This window comes from Ranitomeya variabilis, chromosome 7, assembly GCF_051348905.1.
Source record: "Ranitomeya variabilis isolate aRanVar5 chromosome 7, aRanVar5.hap1, whole genome shotgun sequence".
NCBI lineage: Eukaryota > Metazoa > Chordata > Amphibia > Anura > Dendrobatidae > Ranitomeya > Ranitomeya variabilis.
This window is the reverse complement of record NC_135238.1, coordinates 175649547-175662194: the sequence shown is the minus strand read 5'-3', so window position 1 is coordinate 175662194 and position 12648 is coordinate 175649547. Positions and strand designations below refer to the sequence as shown.

General features: G+C 45.3%; 1 protein-coding gene across 3 annotated transcripts in view; it reads left to right on the top strand.

Annotated features, from left to right (window-relative positions):
* The window catches only part of MLPH (melanophilin), a 58182-nt gene that overhangs the window by 32148 nt on the left and 13386 nt on the right, over positions 1-12648 (top strand). For all 3 annotated transcript variants that reach the window (XM_077272343.1, XM_077272342.1, XM_077272341.1), the window contains 3 exons: positions 3673-3828; positions 3904-3996; positions 5368-5463. In XM_077272343.1, the coding sequence (XP_077128458.1) occupies positions 3673-3828; positions 3904-3996; positions 5368-5463 (345 nt within the window). The remainder of the gene's footprint in view (positions 1-3672; positions 3829-3903; positions 3997-5367; positions 5464-12648) is intronic.

The window sequence follows — 12648 nt, the reverse complement described above, 5'->3', positions numbered from 1 at the left end:
TTCGTATAATGGTCTAACATAGTGCTTCATACAGTATAATGGCCGAGGCATCTACAATACTATGGAGGACAAAAAGCCAATTATATTACTCAACTAGATGGTGGCCCGATTCTAACGTATTGGGTATTCTAGAATATGTAGGTAGTATATAGCACAGGCTACGTACTATATTGCACAGTGACGTAGTATATAACACAACCGACGTAGTATATAACATAGCTATGTAGTATATAACAGAGCTACGTAGTATGTAACACAGCGTACGTAGTATATAGCAGAGCCACGTAGTATATAACATAGCCACGAAGTATACAGTATAGCAGAGCCACGTAGTATATAACATAGCCACGTAGTATATTGTAGAGCCACGTAGTATATAACATAGCCACGTAGTATATTGTAGAGCCACGTAGTATATAACATAGCCACGTAGTATATTGTAGAGCCACGTAGTATATTGCACAGGCACGTAGTATATTGCACAGCCACGTAGTATATAACACAGCCACGTCGTGTATTGCACAGCTATGTAGTGTTTTGCACAGCTATGTAGTATATTGGTCAGCGACGTAGTATGTAGCAGAGCCACGTAGTATATAACATAGCCACATAGTATATTGTAGAGCCACGTAGTATATAACATAGCCACATAGTATATTGTAGAGGCACGTAGTATATTGCATAGCTACGCAGTATATTGCACAGTCGACGTAGTATATAACAGAACCGACACAGCCACATAGTATATTGCACAGCTACCATATAACAGAGCCCACGCAGTATGTAACACAGCCCACGTAGTATATAGCAATGTGGGCACTATATGTGTGATTAAAAAAGACTTAAAATAAAAAATAAACATATACTCACCTTCCGAAGGCCCCTTGAAGTCCTGGCGCCGGTGTACGGTGCACGCGGCAGCTTCCGGTCCCAGGGTTGGTATGAGCGCAGGACCTGTGATGACGTCGCGGTCACATGATTTTTAACATTAGATCTCTTTACTATTGATGCTGCATAGGCAGCATCAATAGTAAAAAGTTGGCCACACAGGTTTAATAGCTGAGTTAATGGAGTTCGTTACACCGTGGCATAACGTGGTCTGTTAACGCTGTCATTAACCCTGTATGAGGGCTGACTGGAGGGGATTATGGAGTGGGCACTGACTGCGGGGAGGAAGGAGAGGCCATTTTGCTGCCAGACTGTGCCCGCCGCTGATTGGTCGTGGCTGTTTTGCCGCAACCAATCAGCGACTTGGATTTTATGACAGACAGAGGGCGCGACCAATGAATATCCGTGACAGATAGACAGAAGGACAGACGGAAGTGACCCTTAGACAATTATATAGTAGATACTACAATATTTATATGAGGCAGAGTTCACACATTGCAGCTATGTTGCATTTTATTGCCTTGATGACACGAGAACCACAATGTTTTTGCCATAATTTTGGATCATGGCAACAAAAAAACTCCATTTATCAACTCCATGCATGGTACTATCTACCTTTTACAAAAATAAATCGTCCTTGTGTGCTCTTTAGTTGTCTTCAATAGTTCTTTTGCCCTTCACATAAAACCCAGAGGTAGACTGATGTGTGGGAATGTTTGTGTGGCAGATATTTTGGAGGATACCCTCTCTATTGGAATTGGGCATTCATGAATTCATCTTTTAAAGTGCTATGAAGTATATCAGCTCCTTGTAATAATGGTGGAGCTCCAGGTTCCAGAAAAGTGTTTTTTATGTGAAAGGGAATCGCAATTTAGAAGTATTTCTATTTTAATACATAAATGTCTCAGAAGAAGTTTAATGGTTAAACATAGCAGTTAGTTTCCATTTCACAGGGAGGGGTGTCTTTATAATATGAGTGGAGAGAATAACCAAGCCTCCCATTGCTCCATCCTCTTACAATAAGGACCCGCTAATGGCAGCTCTCTTGTAGTATGTTCAGTACAACAAAAGACACAACGCAAAGATCAAAGAGCCTCTTCAGAATAGGCCCAAGGCAGAAACCGAGAGCTCTTGAGTTGTGCCAACATGGACAATTAGCACATCATCTGCCCTCAGTGCCTCTACCTAATGCAAAACCCTTTTCATCCATGTGGCATAACACGTTAGTGGACGTTTCTTTCTGAGTGTCGGAGATAGCAACATCTTTTTCAAGTTAATGGATCTATTTAGCCCTTACTAAAACAAAGTAGGTGAAACGTGAAAGGCATGGTGTGTTTGTCTTAGGCTTATATCTCATTTCCTTGTTTTTTAGTCATGGTAAATTTTGGATTAACATGACGTATTCCATATATACACAAACATGTTTTCTTCCTTTTTGGATGATGTACAGTATATATCTTACATTTTACATCTGAAACTCATACATTTATTAAAGGGGTTGTACCAAGTTTAGAAGTTATCCATTATCCTCGGGCTAGGAGATTACTTTCTCATCGCTGGAGATCTAATCTTTGGGACCCCCACTGATTCTGTAGAGCCCCATATGAATGGAGTGGTGGTCGATAATGGTCACTGCTGCTCCATTCTCTTGGGAGTGCCAGAGATCAGATGAATGCTGCTCTCAGCTATCTCCGGAGGTCCCATAGACAATCAGTGAAGCGGAGAAGCACATGACTGACCACCGCTCTATTCATATGAGGTTCTTCAGAGCTCCAGTTCTCAGGACTTGTAAGAGTCACAGCAGTCGGACCCCTAGCGATTGGGAAATAACTTCACATTTTGGTGCAACTCCTTTAGAGCAAATTTCTGGTTTCACATCTTGGTAGATTGAATAGTTACATGTTATATTGTAGAGAAGCATGGTAGTAGTTAAAAAAACATTCTCTTGCCTATATGTTTAAGAAATGATTTACACAATCAGAGATACCCATTCCCTTAATTACACTTGGGTGTATGGATTTTCTGAACGGACGTGATACCTTCTCCCATCTGCAGAGGACAGCAGCTCAGGCCCTCTGTGACATCACGGTCAAAACACTGAGGACCATAAATGCCACTGAGAGAGCCATGCAAGAAGCCTTTGGTGGCGACATCCAACAGCCCATCATTCCTTACACCAGAACAGGAGTCAGCGGCAAGACACAGGCCGAGTTCCAGAAATTAGAGGAAAATGTAAGGAATAGGATTTAGTGGCTCATGTTATGCATAGTGGTAGTTTGGTCATGCGTCATGTCAAGATTCAGCGGGTTTTGCGTTACATCCTGCATGACATAAAAAGTCACAGAAACGCTGGTAATGACATTACTGTATATCCATCCAATGATGTATTTATATTTTGTGCATTGCAAGGTGAATTAATGTTCATGTAAATGAGATATGAACACATTTCAATCACCGCTTATATTTAGAAACAAGTCCTGCTGCACTCAGACCACGTTAGGCTGAAGTCAGACGTCTACGCTATATGGTGTAAGTACGGACCGCGATGCACAGACTGGCCGCGGATCTACCGACCTGAGCTAGAGAGCCTATGAGGCTGTCAAGTTCAGGTCAGAAGATCTGCGGTCAGTCCATGCACTGTCGTCCATACTTGGACCATCTATCGTAGACGTCTGAATTAAGTCTAATATTCATTTACTTACACTAATATGTTATCTCTACTAGGCCATTCAATGTGTACCTTTGATAACTGGTCAGATATATAAGCAACGTATTACATTCTAGGTGTACATGACAGCAGATAAGACCTATGGACTTGAGAAGAACCTGCAGGATCTGGAGGAGCGTGCACGGCAGAGTGGAACCACCGACTCGGAGCTTTCAGAGTTAGAGGTCAGCGTGGCCTCTGCTATGGCACAAGTGCAGCAGACAGAGAGCGAGGTGAGAGGCACGAATCTGCTCCTTTTGGTTGTTTTTTTTTATGTATGTCTGTATTTCTTATTTTTTCTTGTTTAGGTGTCAGATATTGAATCCAGGATAGCTGCTCTGAGTGCAGCAGGACTCACTGTGTCACCTTCACACAAGGCCAAGAGGAAGTCAAGCCCACAGGTAATGTCAAATTAAATATATATCAATCTATAGAAAATGTGTAATGACGACACATTTTTTAATGTCTATTATGGCATAAGACCCTGAATCCTTGTAGTTTTAAAAAGGTGAACGTGGTTCACCCAAAAACCCAATAGTGATTTTATTTTACAAAGTTTGAAATCACTCATTCATGACTTATTTTATTATTATTCTTTTTGCACCGTTTTTAAGTCTATTTTATACGTGGACACTTGTTTTTGCTGTTTTTCTATCTTCTGCTTTGTAGCCAGACTGTAGCAGTTTCCGCTATTTTGGCCTGATTCATCAATCTCAACTTTTTAAAAAGTTGCCACATTTGGTGCAACTCTGCTCCACTCCTCCCCCTATATTAAATGTGTGACTTTTACAGAAAAAAAGACCAGTCATTAAACGAATGCACCATTTTCGAGCATTTGGCGCCAGAAAAGGCAACTAATACTACAAGACAAAACAAGGAACTTAAAAAATGCAAATGAGGAATCCGGGTGCATGTGTGCACATAGACATAGAAAGCCCTATTTCAGCATGTTCAGCCAAACGATGGGAGTGCTATTGAGAAACTGGAGATTCCCGATGAAAATAATAGGAAGCCTTAGGCTATGTTCAGACATCTCATTTGTTGAGAATTTTATCTACAATACTTGTGAATGGGGTTTTGATGTAGATGGGCAAATTTGTATTCTTACTATCAAAAACCTCAATAAACGTCACACCTCCGCTGCCTCCGTCTGCTTTTTCGTGGACCCCCTCCTTCCAATTACTAGAATTGTACAAAGTAGTTATTCCATTGATACAAACATGGGGCGAACAAGTTCTTCTTGTAGGTTTTCACAACAGCTCCAATTTCAACCGTCCAATGTCTACCACATTACTTTATTTTATTTTACACTTTTTTTCTTATTGATTTATTTGTTGCCTGACAGTTGTAAAAACATTTCATGAGAGCTGCATGTAGTCCGGTGCATTCCTAAGACTCATATTTTCATGGGACATTTGACACTGGAGCTGTCTCTCAAAAAAATGGATGTGTGTTGCCCATTAAATAATTGTGGACATGTGCAGGTCAAATGTGCGAGTTTATTTAAAGGAGATGGGAAAATAAGCAACTGCTGGACATGTGTTATCTCCCATGGGAACAATGCCCAACTCCAACATGCCTGCTGTTCCCTGTGATTTGTGCCCGTGTCGGGTGGGGTTTAGACACCTTAGATAATCTAACCTGCCAAAATTAGTGGATTGGACATTTTTCTGCATCTCATAGACACCTGTAAAATATTTTCATATTACAAAATATTTTGTAGACTTTCTATTCTCACCTATGTTAAAATGCTCTCCATATGTCATCTACAGATGATGAGTACCCCTGCAATATCCAGAAGTACCGAGCCATTCCAGTCTTCACCGCCGGAATTACAAAACCTTACATCAACACCCACTGAAGGGAAGGTTAGCTCCCTCTTTTATCAAGCAGTAATTAGTTTACATTTTTTGAATACTTATGATTGGATAAAGAAATAATCTAAGATGATAGTGTGGTGATACTAATGGAACACAAAGCGTAACTTCAGGGGTTTGTCAAAAATACTTTGTGGAGCTTCCTCATTGCGTTCAGGGTGCTTAAAAAAAAAAAAAAAAAACATACTCACTAGACAAGTGCCGCTCGTGCATTCTGCTGCCGCCGTCACCTGGTGAGCTCCTAGCTTCCTATTCCAATAGAGTCACCATTCACTGACTGCATCTTGGGACCCTTGAGAGATTTTAAAAGTAGCGGACAACCCTTTTAATTTTTAGTCAACTGTTCCTGTAGATCTCTGTGAATTACAATTGTTTAACTGCTGTGAAGAGTCTAAGCACCAAGAATATAAGCACCATCTTAAAGTATTTTTCATTTCAGGAAATATGATAAAATAATCACTTTCTTACAAAGTTCTGAAACTTTTTGATACTTTCAAGATCTCTGCTTGCTATCATTGTGAATATTGCCATGCACATCCAAACAACAGAATAACAATGATAACATTTTTGTGTATTTGCGTGTAAGCGTATCTTTATAGGCAAACTTCTGTAAGAGCTCTTTCATCCAAATAGCACTCGTACCTATATTAGTGATTGGGGCAGGTGTCATGACCTTGATACTTTTGCAGACCAAGAGGCCTGAGCAAAACAGCGGAGACGTGTTCAATATTGATCCACATGTCAGATCTAAATCAGCAATGCAAGTCTATGGGTCCTTTGAAAAATTTCAGACCGCACTCAGATGCCATCCATTTGCTGTCCATTTTTCATAGACTTCTAGAAAGGAGAAGGTGGAGAAATATTTTTTTAACCCCTTACCGACATAATAGTACGCCCATGTCCCTTTGATGTGGGTTCCGGCGGTGAGCCCACATCTTTCCCAGGTCATGTCAGCTGTTTTGAACAGCTAACATATGCCCGCAATAGCCGAGGGTGGAATCGCGATTCACCCATGGCTATTAACTAGTTAAATGCCGCTGTCAAACTCTGACAGCGGCATTTAAATGGCGCATCCGGCAATCGCCCGCAAATGAGCACATCGGTGACCTGCGTCACGTAATCGCGAGTCACCGGTGTGTCAGCATGGAGACCTCTATGGCTGTCAATGCAGGATTGCTGTGAGTGCCACCTAGTGGTCGGCGCTCATAGCAAGTCAGCAATTCTACTACATAGAGGCGATCTGACCATTGCCTCTATGTGGCAGAGGCAATCGGGATGTGGCAGCTTCTAGTCTCCTATGGAGACTCTTGAAGCATGGCAAAAGGAAAAAAAAAGTTTTTACAAATATAATAAAAAATTAAAAAAATATAAAAGTTTAAATCACCCCCCTTTCGCCCCATTCAAAATAAAACAAAAATAACATTGTAGCGCCCCCCACTGCCGCAGGGCCGAGGGGTACCCGGTACCGGGCCTCTGAGTCTCTGCTCTGGGGTTGTCACGGTGGCTAGACCCGGTCCGTGACCCTGCTGAGGGGCGTACAGTGAATGATAGATATGGATGGTGGTCGTGGTGCGGTGTAATGCCGGTCGCAGTAAATAACGAGGACACCAGGTTGCAGTCTCTTTACCTCTTTACTGATGATCTCTGGGTCCTCAGTCCGGAATACGGTTCACCAGGCCGCGCAAGTCCGGCCGGTCCAATGGCACCTCCAGAGTTCTCTTTGCAGGTGGAAATCTGTGCCTTCCCGCTAGCGCTATGTGTTGTGGTCCTCCCCTGCTGTGCTTACGGGATAGTACCCCACAACTGTTGTGTCTGTTTCTGATGTTCCCTCACAACTCGTTCGGATGATGTTCTTCTCCTCCGTCCCTCCCTGATGTTCTGGTTAGGACGGCACCCGTATGACGAGTAGGCTCGGAGCTCTTCCGGGACCCTAGAGTCGCCCCTCTCCTAGTGCGCCCCCCATGTCTTCATAGGTGATGTATGTGAGACAGCCCGCCTGAGACTGACTGTCCTGCCGTGGTTTGAAGTATTGCTTGAAGCTAGATATATAAATACTTCCTCGGCGTTCCGGCCGCCGGTTGTGCGCCTCAGTAGGATGTTGCCTCGGTCTTACAGCACGACTCCTACTGGTATTTCTCCTCTTGCTTTGATCTCGTTTCTCACTCAGCACAATATATCTCGCTTCTGATCCTTTCTTAGGGCACCGCCGCTATACTGAGCAGGCACGGTCCCGTGACGTTCTTCCTTGTTTCCAGGCCTCTGTCAGGGTCCCAAACCTGACAGGGACCCTACCGAATCTTCCCCCCACAACACCCTCTGCCACAAGGTGTTGCCTGGTTCCAACCCAGTCAGCTTTCTGACTAACTTCCTGCCTGACCCCCAGTTTACCCACTGTGGTGAGGAGTGGCCTAATAAATAGCACCCTTAGCTCCCCCTGGAGGCCCGACTGTGAAATGTATTGGTGTATGTGATACCTGGTCAGATGAACTCCTTCAGTGCCATCAGACGTACCATAGCCCCCCTTAGCGGCGGAGCTACAGTACTGCAACGACCAGGACTCTGGGGCGCTGCACTCCCCCCCGGTTAAATCCAGTACTCCGGGACTGGGAAGAAAACAACAATACAGATTAGCAAAAAGACATACAATTTTTGTGAGTGCAATAACAGTAAGCATATTTAAACAGGCTTCCCTTTATGGGAGGTGAGGACACTTGAACGTTACAAAACATGGTTAAATATTATAGCAACATGCTATAGACAATTTTCTTTTACCCAACCGGGTATTCTACTTAGTGCAAAATTGTTGAACAAATAATGTAACATTGCCTTTAAGGATGTACACTCTAAATCCACTAAAGACCTTCTTATAACACATTATAAGGCATTTAACTTCATACTCCTTCTTTAAATCTGCAGGACCGCCTGTCCTAGATGCTCCAGACCTACTGCCTCTCCTTTCGTTACAGGACCGCCCCTTTCAGCCCGGGAGTCTGTCCTTCCACTGCTATACACAGTATAGAACATAACATTTACTTTCAGTTTGAAATTACTGAGCCATCTCTTTATGGCTCCTAAGAGGACTCACCACTAACCCCTACGGGTTCACTTCCTGTCCTCATTCTTTAACACATCATACATTTTCTTAAAACATTACCCTTCCATCATTACTTTCTTACTGACAAATATGCAGGACGCGATGTCTACCCCTACGGGTCTACTGCATCTTTCTTCTAGCTTTCACTTATGCAGGACTTCATGTCTACCCCTACGGGTCTACTGCACCTTTCCAATAATTACTTTATCTCAGAACACATTATTAAACATTTCTTTCTTTCAACGAGTGAGTTGTATATAACTTGTACATATCAGCAGCATTACTTTCTCTTTTAAGACATCATTATCATTTTACTGTTTTAAGGCAGTATTACTCATAAGTACACAGGTGAACATCCCCTTTAAGAGGGGACCAAGTCTTTATGAGGTAGCGTATCTTCTCAAGCTACCAGTCCATACTCAGCAAAGGCTCCGGTGCGGTATCTTCGCAAAGAGTCCTCCTTTAAGTAAAACCAGTAGGGTGCACCTTTAAGAAGGTGCAAACTATGTACAAGAAGTTTGTATCATGCACTGTTCATGATTGCGGCAGTTCTTAATAACGTAGAAAAGATAGAAAATAACCAAAGAGCAATAGGGATCCCGGGTCAACAAAGGGATCCCTTTAAGAGTTAACCCTGAACGGGTTTTAGCAAAATAACAGAGAACAGTAAACTATTTACATGTCATGAAGTAGTAATATCTTACTCATTTGATGCCGAAGGTGGTTTTTGATCCCCGGCCGATGCAGCACCTGTACTGGTAGTTGGTCTCTCAGATGCCATCAGATCAGCCGGTGTCTGGATTTGAAGGCTAATCCTGCTTGCAAGTTCAGTAGCCGCTACAAGGCGTACGGTGGTGATAGTAACAAGATCTGGCAAATCAGGATCAGTCGTGATCGGGGCAACAGGTGGCGCTCTCTCAGGCTCACACCGTCGAACGTTCCGGGCGCACCATCCTTGTGCATTCCGATGACGGGTGTAGGTCACCTGATCCCCCCTTTGTAATGGGTCACCATCTCGACTGAAGCAGGGGGTTTTCACGTTGAAACTAGTAACAAAGACATCAGTTGGTAGCCCCGGTTCCCGTATGGAGCCCCATCCCCTCTTCGGGTGGTAGGCCAGCACAGTTCCCCGCTTTACCACGTCTTTCCTGCCGTGCGCAGACTTTCTACGTTGTGTATCATGTTGTTCGGCCTCGTCTCGATCCTTCCAGTGGTGGATTAGACATTGCTTATATTGCTCCCAAGTGAGCACGGCAAGGGTGAGGCCATCCTCCCGGGCTCCATCCGGCCCGGTCCAGGGGGTGTCCCACCGAAGGATCACCCCGTCTGGGCTCACATCTATGGGTTCTCCCATCTTGGTTGGTAGCGGAGGCACTAGCTTCCCCACCGCGTTAGAGGTGAGGATCACCCGCTCCACCGAGAAAAACCGATTATTGCTGGGGTGAGGAGCGGTCACAGGAGCGGGATCGGTCAGGGGAGCCGGATCGGTCGGGGGAACGGAATCGGCCGGGGGAGTAGGGATGCCGTCCATACCTGCGCCTGATGTGATTCCACCGATGTCGATCTGTTCCATTGACAAGGACACTGGAATCGGCTGCAGCCCGGACCGCGGCTCCTCCGGAGTCACCTCTTGATGTGGCTCCGCCCTCCATGGTTCCATGGCTGGGATAGGTAGGCTCGGCTCCTCCACTGACGGTGGACGCGAGTCCGTCTCTGATGGGTAAGGGCAGGCCGGGATCACCTCGCTGTTGCTCGGGCACTTGCTGCTCATCGTCGCTGTCGGGCATTCGGCGGCAACGCATGCACCTGGCTCCGCCATTTCTCCGAGGTCGGGCTCCTTCTTCACCTCGTTCCCACCGTTGCAAGTCAGGGGGCGGTTCTCCTCTGCTGCTGGGTAGGTCGTCCTCTCGCAGGAGTCGGAGGGGGCGGTCGCCACTTCGGGCGCCGCTTTGGTAGTCTCCTCCCATGGCACGCCCTTCTTCTCCCTCTGCACTCCCTGTGATGCTGCAATGGCGGCAACTTTTGGCGGGAACTTTTAGCGGTAAATGGCAACACACAGTCTTTGTAATAAAGTACAGTCCAAGCACAGTAAATCACAGTTCCAAGGCACACATGACCTGATTCTTCAGGCTTAAGTAGATCCTGTTCGTGACGCCAAGTTGTAGCGCCCCCACTGCCGCAGGGCCGAGGGGTACCCGGTACCGGGCCTCTGAGTCTCTGCTCTGGGGTTGTCACGGTGGCTAGACCCGGTCCGTGACCCTGCTGAGGGACGTACAGTGAATGATAGATATGGATGGTGGTCGTGGTGCGGTGTAATGCCGGTCGCAGTAAATAACGAGGACACCAGGTTGCAGTCTCTTTACCTCTTTACTGAAGATCTCTGGGTCCTCAGTCCGGAATACGGTTCACCAGGCCGCGCAAGTCCGGCCGGTCCAATGGCACCTCCAGAGTTCTCTTTGCAGGTGGAAATCTGTGCCTTCCCGCTAGCGCTATGTGTTGTGGTCCTCCCCTGCTGTGCTTACGGGATAGTACCCCACAACTGTTGTGTCTGTTTCTGATGTTCCCTCACAACTCGTTCGGATGATGTTCTTCTCCTCCGTCCCTCCCTGATGTTCTGGTTAGGACGGCACCCGTATGACGAGTAGGCTCGGAGCTCTTCCGGGACCCTAGAGTCGCCCCTCTCCTAGTGCGCCCCCCATGTCTTCATAGGTGATGTATGTGAGACAGCCCGCCTGAGACTGACTGTCCTGCCGTGGTTTGAAGTATTGCTTGAAGCTAGATATATAAATACTTCCTCGGCGTTCCGGCCGCCGGTTGTGCGCCTCAGTAGGATGTTGCCTCGGTCTTACAGCACGACTCCTACTGGTATTTCTCCTCTTGCTTTGATCTCGTTTCTCACTCAGCACAATCTATCTCGCTTCTGATCCTTTCTTAGGGCACCGCCGCTATACTGAGCAGGCACGGTCCCGTGACGTTCTTCCTTGTTGCCAGGCCTCTGTCAGGGTCCCAAACCTGACAGGGACTCTACCGAATCTTCCCCCCACAACACCCTCTGCCACAAGGTGTTGCCTGGTTCCAACCCAGTCAGCTTTCTGACTAACTTCCTGCCTGACCCCCAGTTTACCCACACGGTGAGGAGTGGCCTAATAAATAGCACCCTTAGCTCCCCCTGGAGGCCCGACTGAAATGTATTGGTGTATGTGATACCTGGTCAGATGAACTCCTTCAGTGCCATCAGACGTACCATAGCCCCCCTTAGCGGCGGAGCCACAGTACTGCAACGACCAGGACTCTGGGGCGCTGCACTATCAAACCTACATATACTTGGTATCGCCGCATTCAGAATCGCCCGATCTATCAATAAAAAAGGATTAACCTGATCGCTAAACGGTGTAGCGAGAAAAAAGTAAAAACGCCAAAATTACATATTTTTGGTCGCTGTGACATTGCATTAAAATGTAATAACGGGCGATCAAAAGATCGTATCTGCACCAAAATGGTATCATTAAAAACATCAGCTCAGCACGCAAAAAATAAGCCCTTACCCAACCCGAGGTGACAAAAAATGGAGACTCTACAGGTATCGGAAAATACTTTTTTTTTTCAGCAAAGTTTGGCTTTTTTTTTCACCTCTTAGATAAAAAAGAACCTAGACATGTTAGGTGTCTATGAACTTGTACTGACCTGGAGAATCATAATGGCAGGTCAGTTTTAGCATTTAGTGAACCTAGTAAAAAAGTCAACAAAAAACAAGTGTGGGATTGCAACTTTCTTTGCAATTTCACCGCACTTGGATTTTTTTTCCTGTTTTCTCGTACATGACATGGTAAAACCAATGGTATCGTTCAAAAGTACAACTTGTCCCGCAAAAAACAAGCCCTCACATAGCCATATTGACGGAAAAATAAAAAAGTTATGGCTCTGGGAAAAAGGGCAGCGAAAAACAAAAACGCTAAACCGGAAAAAGCTCCTGGGGTTAATGTGTTTCTCATCTGAGAAGAGCTGATGAAACTCAGACCAAACTCTGATGGAAAAAAACGTCACTGACCAAACTCTGATAAAATATATCACCAATGAAAATC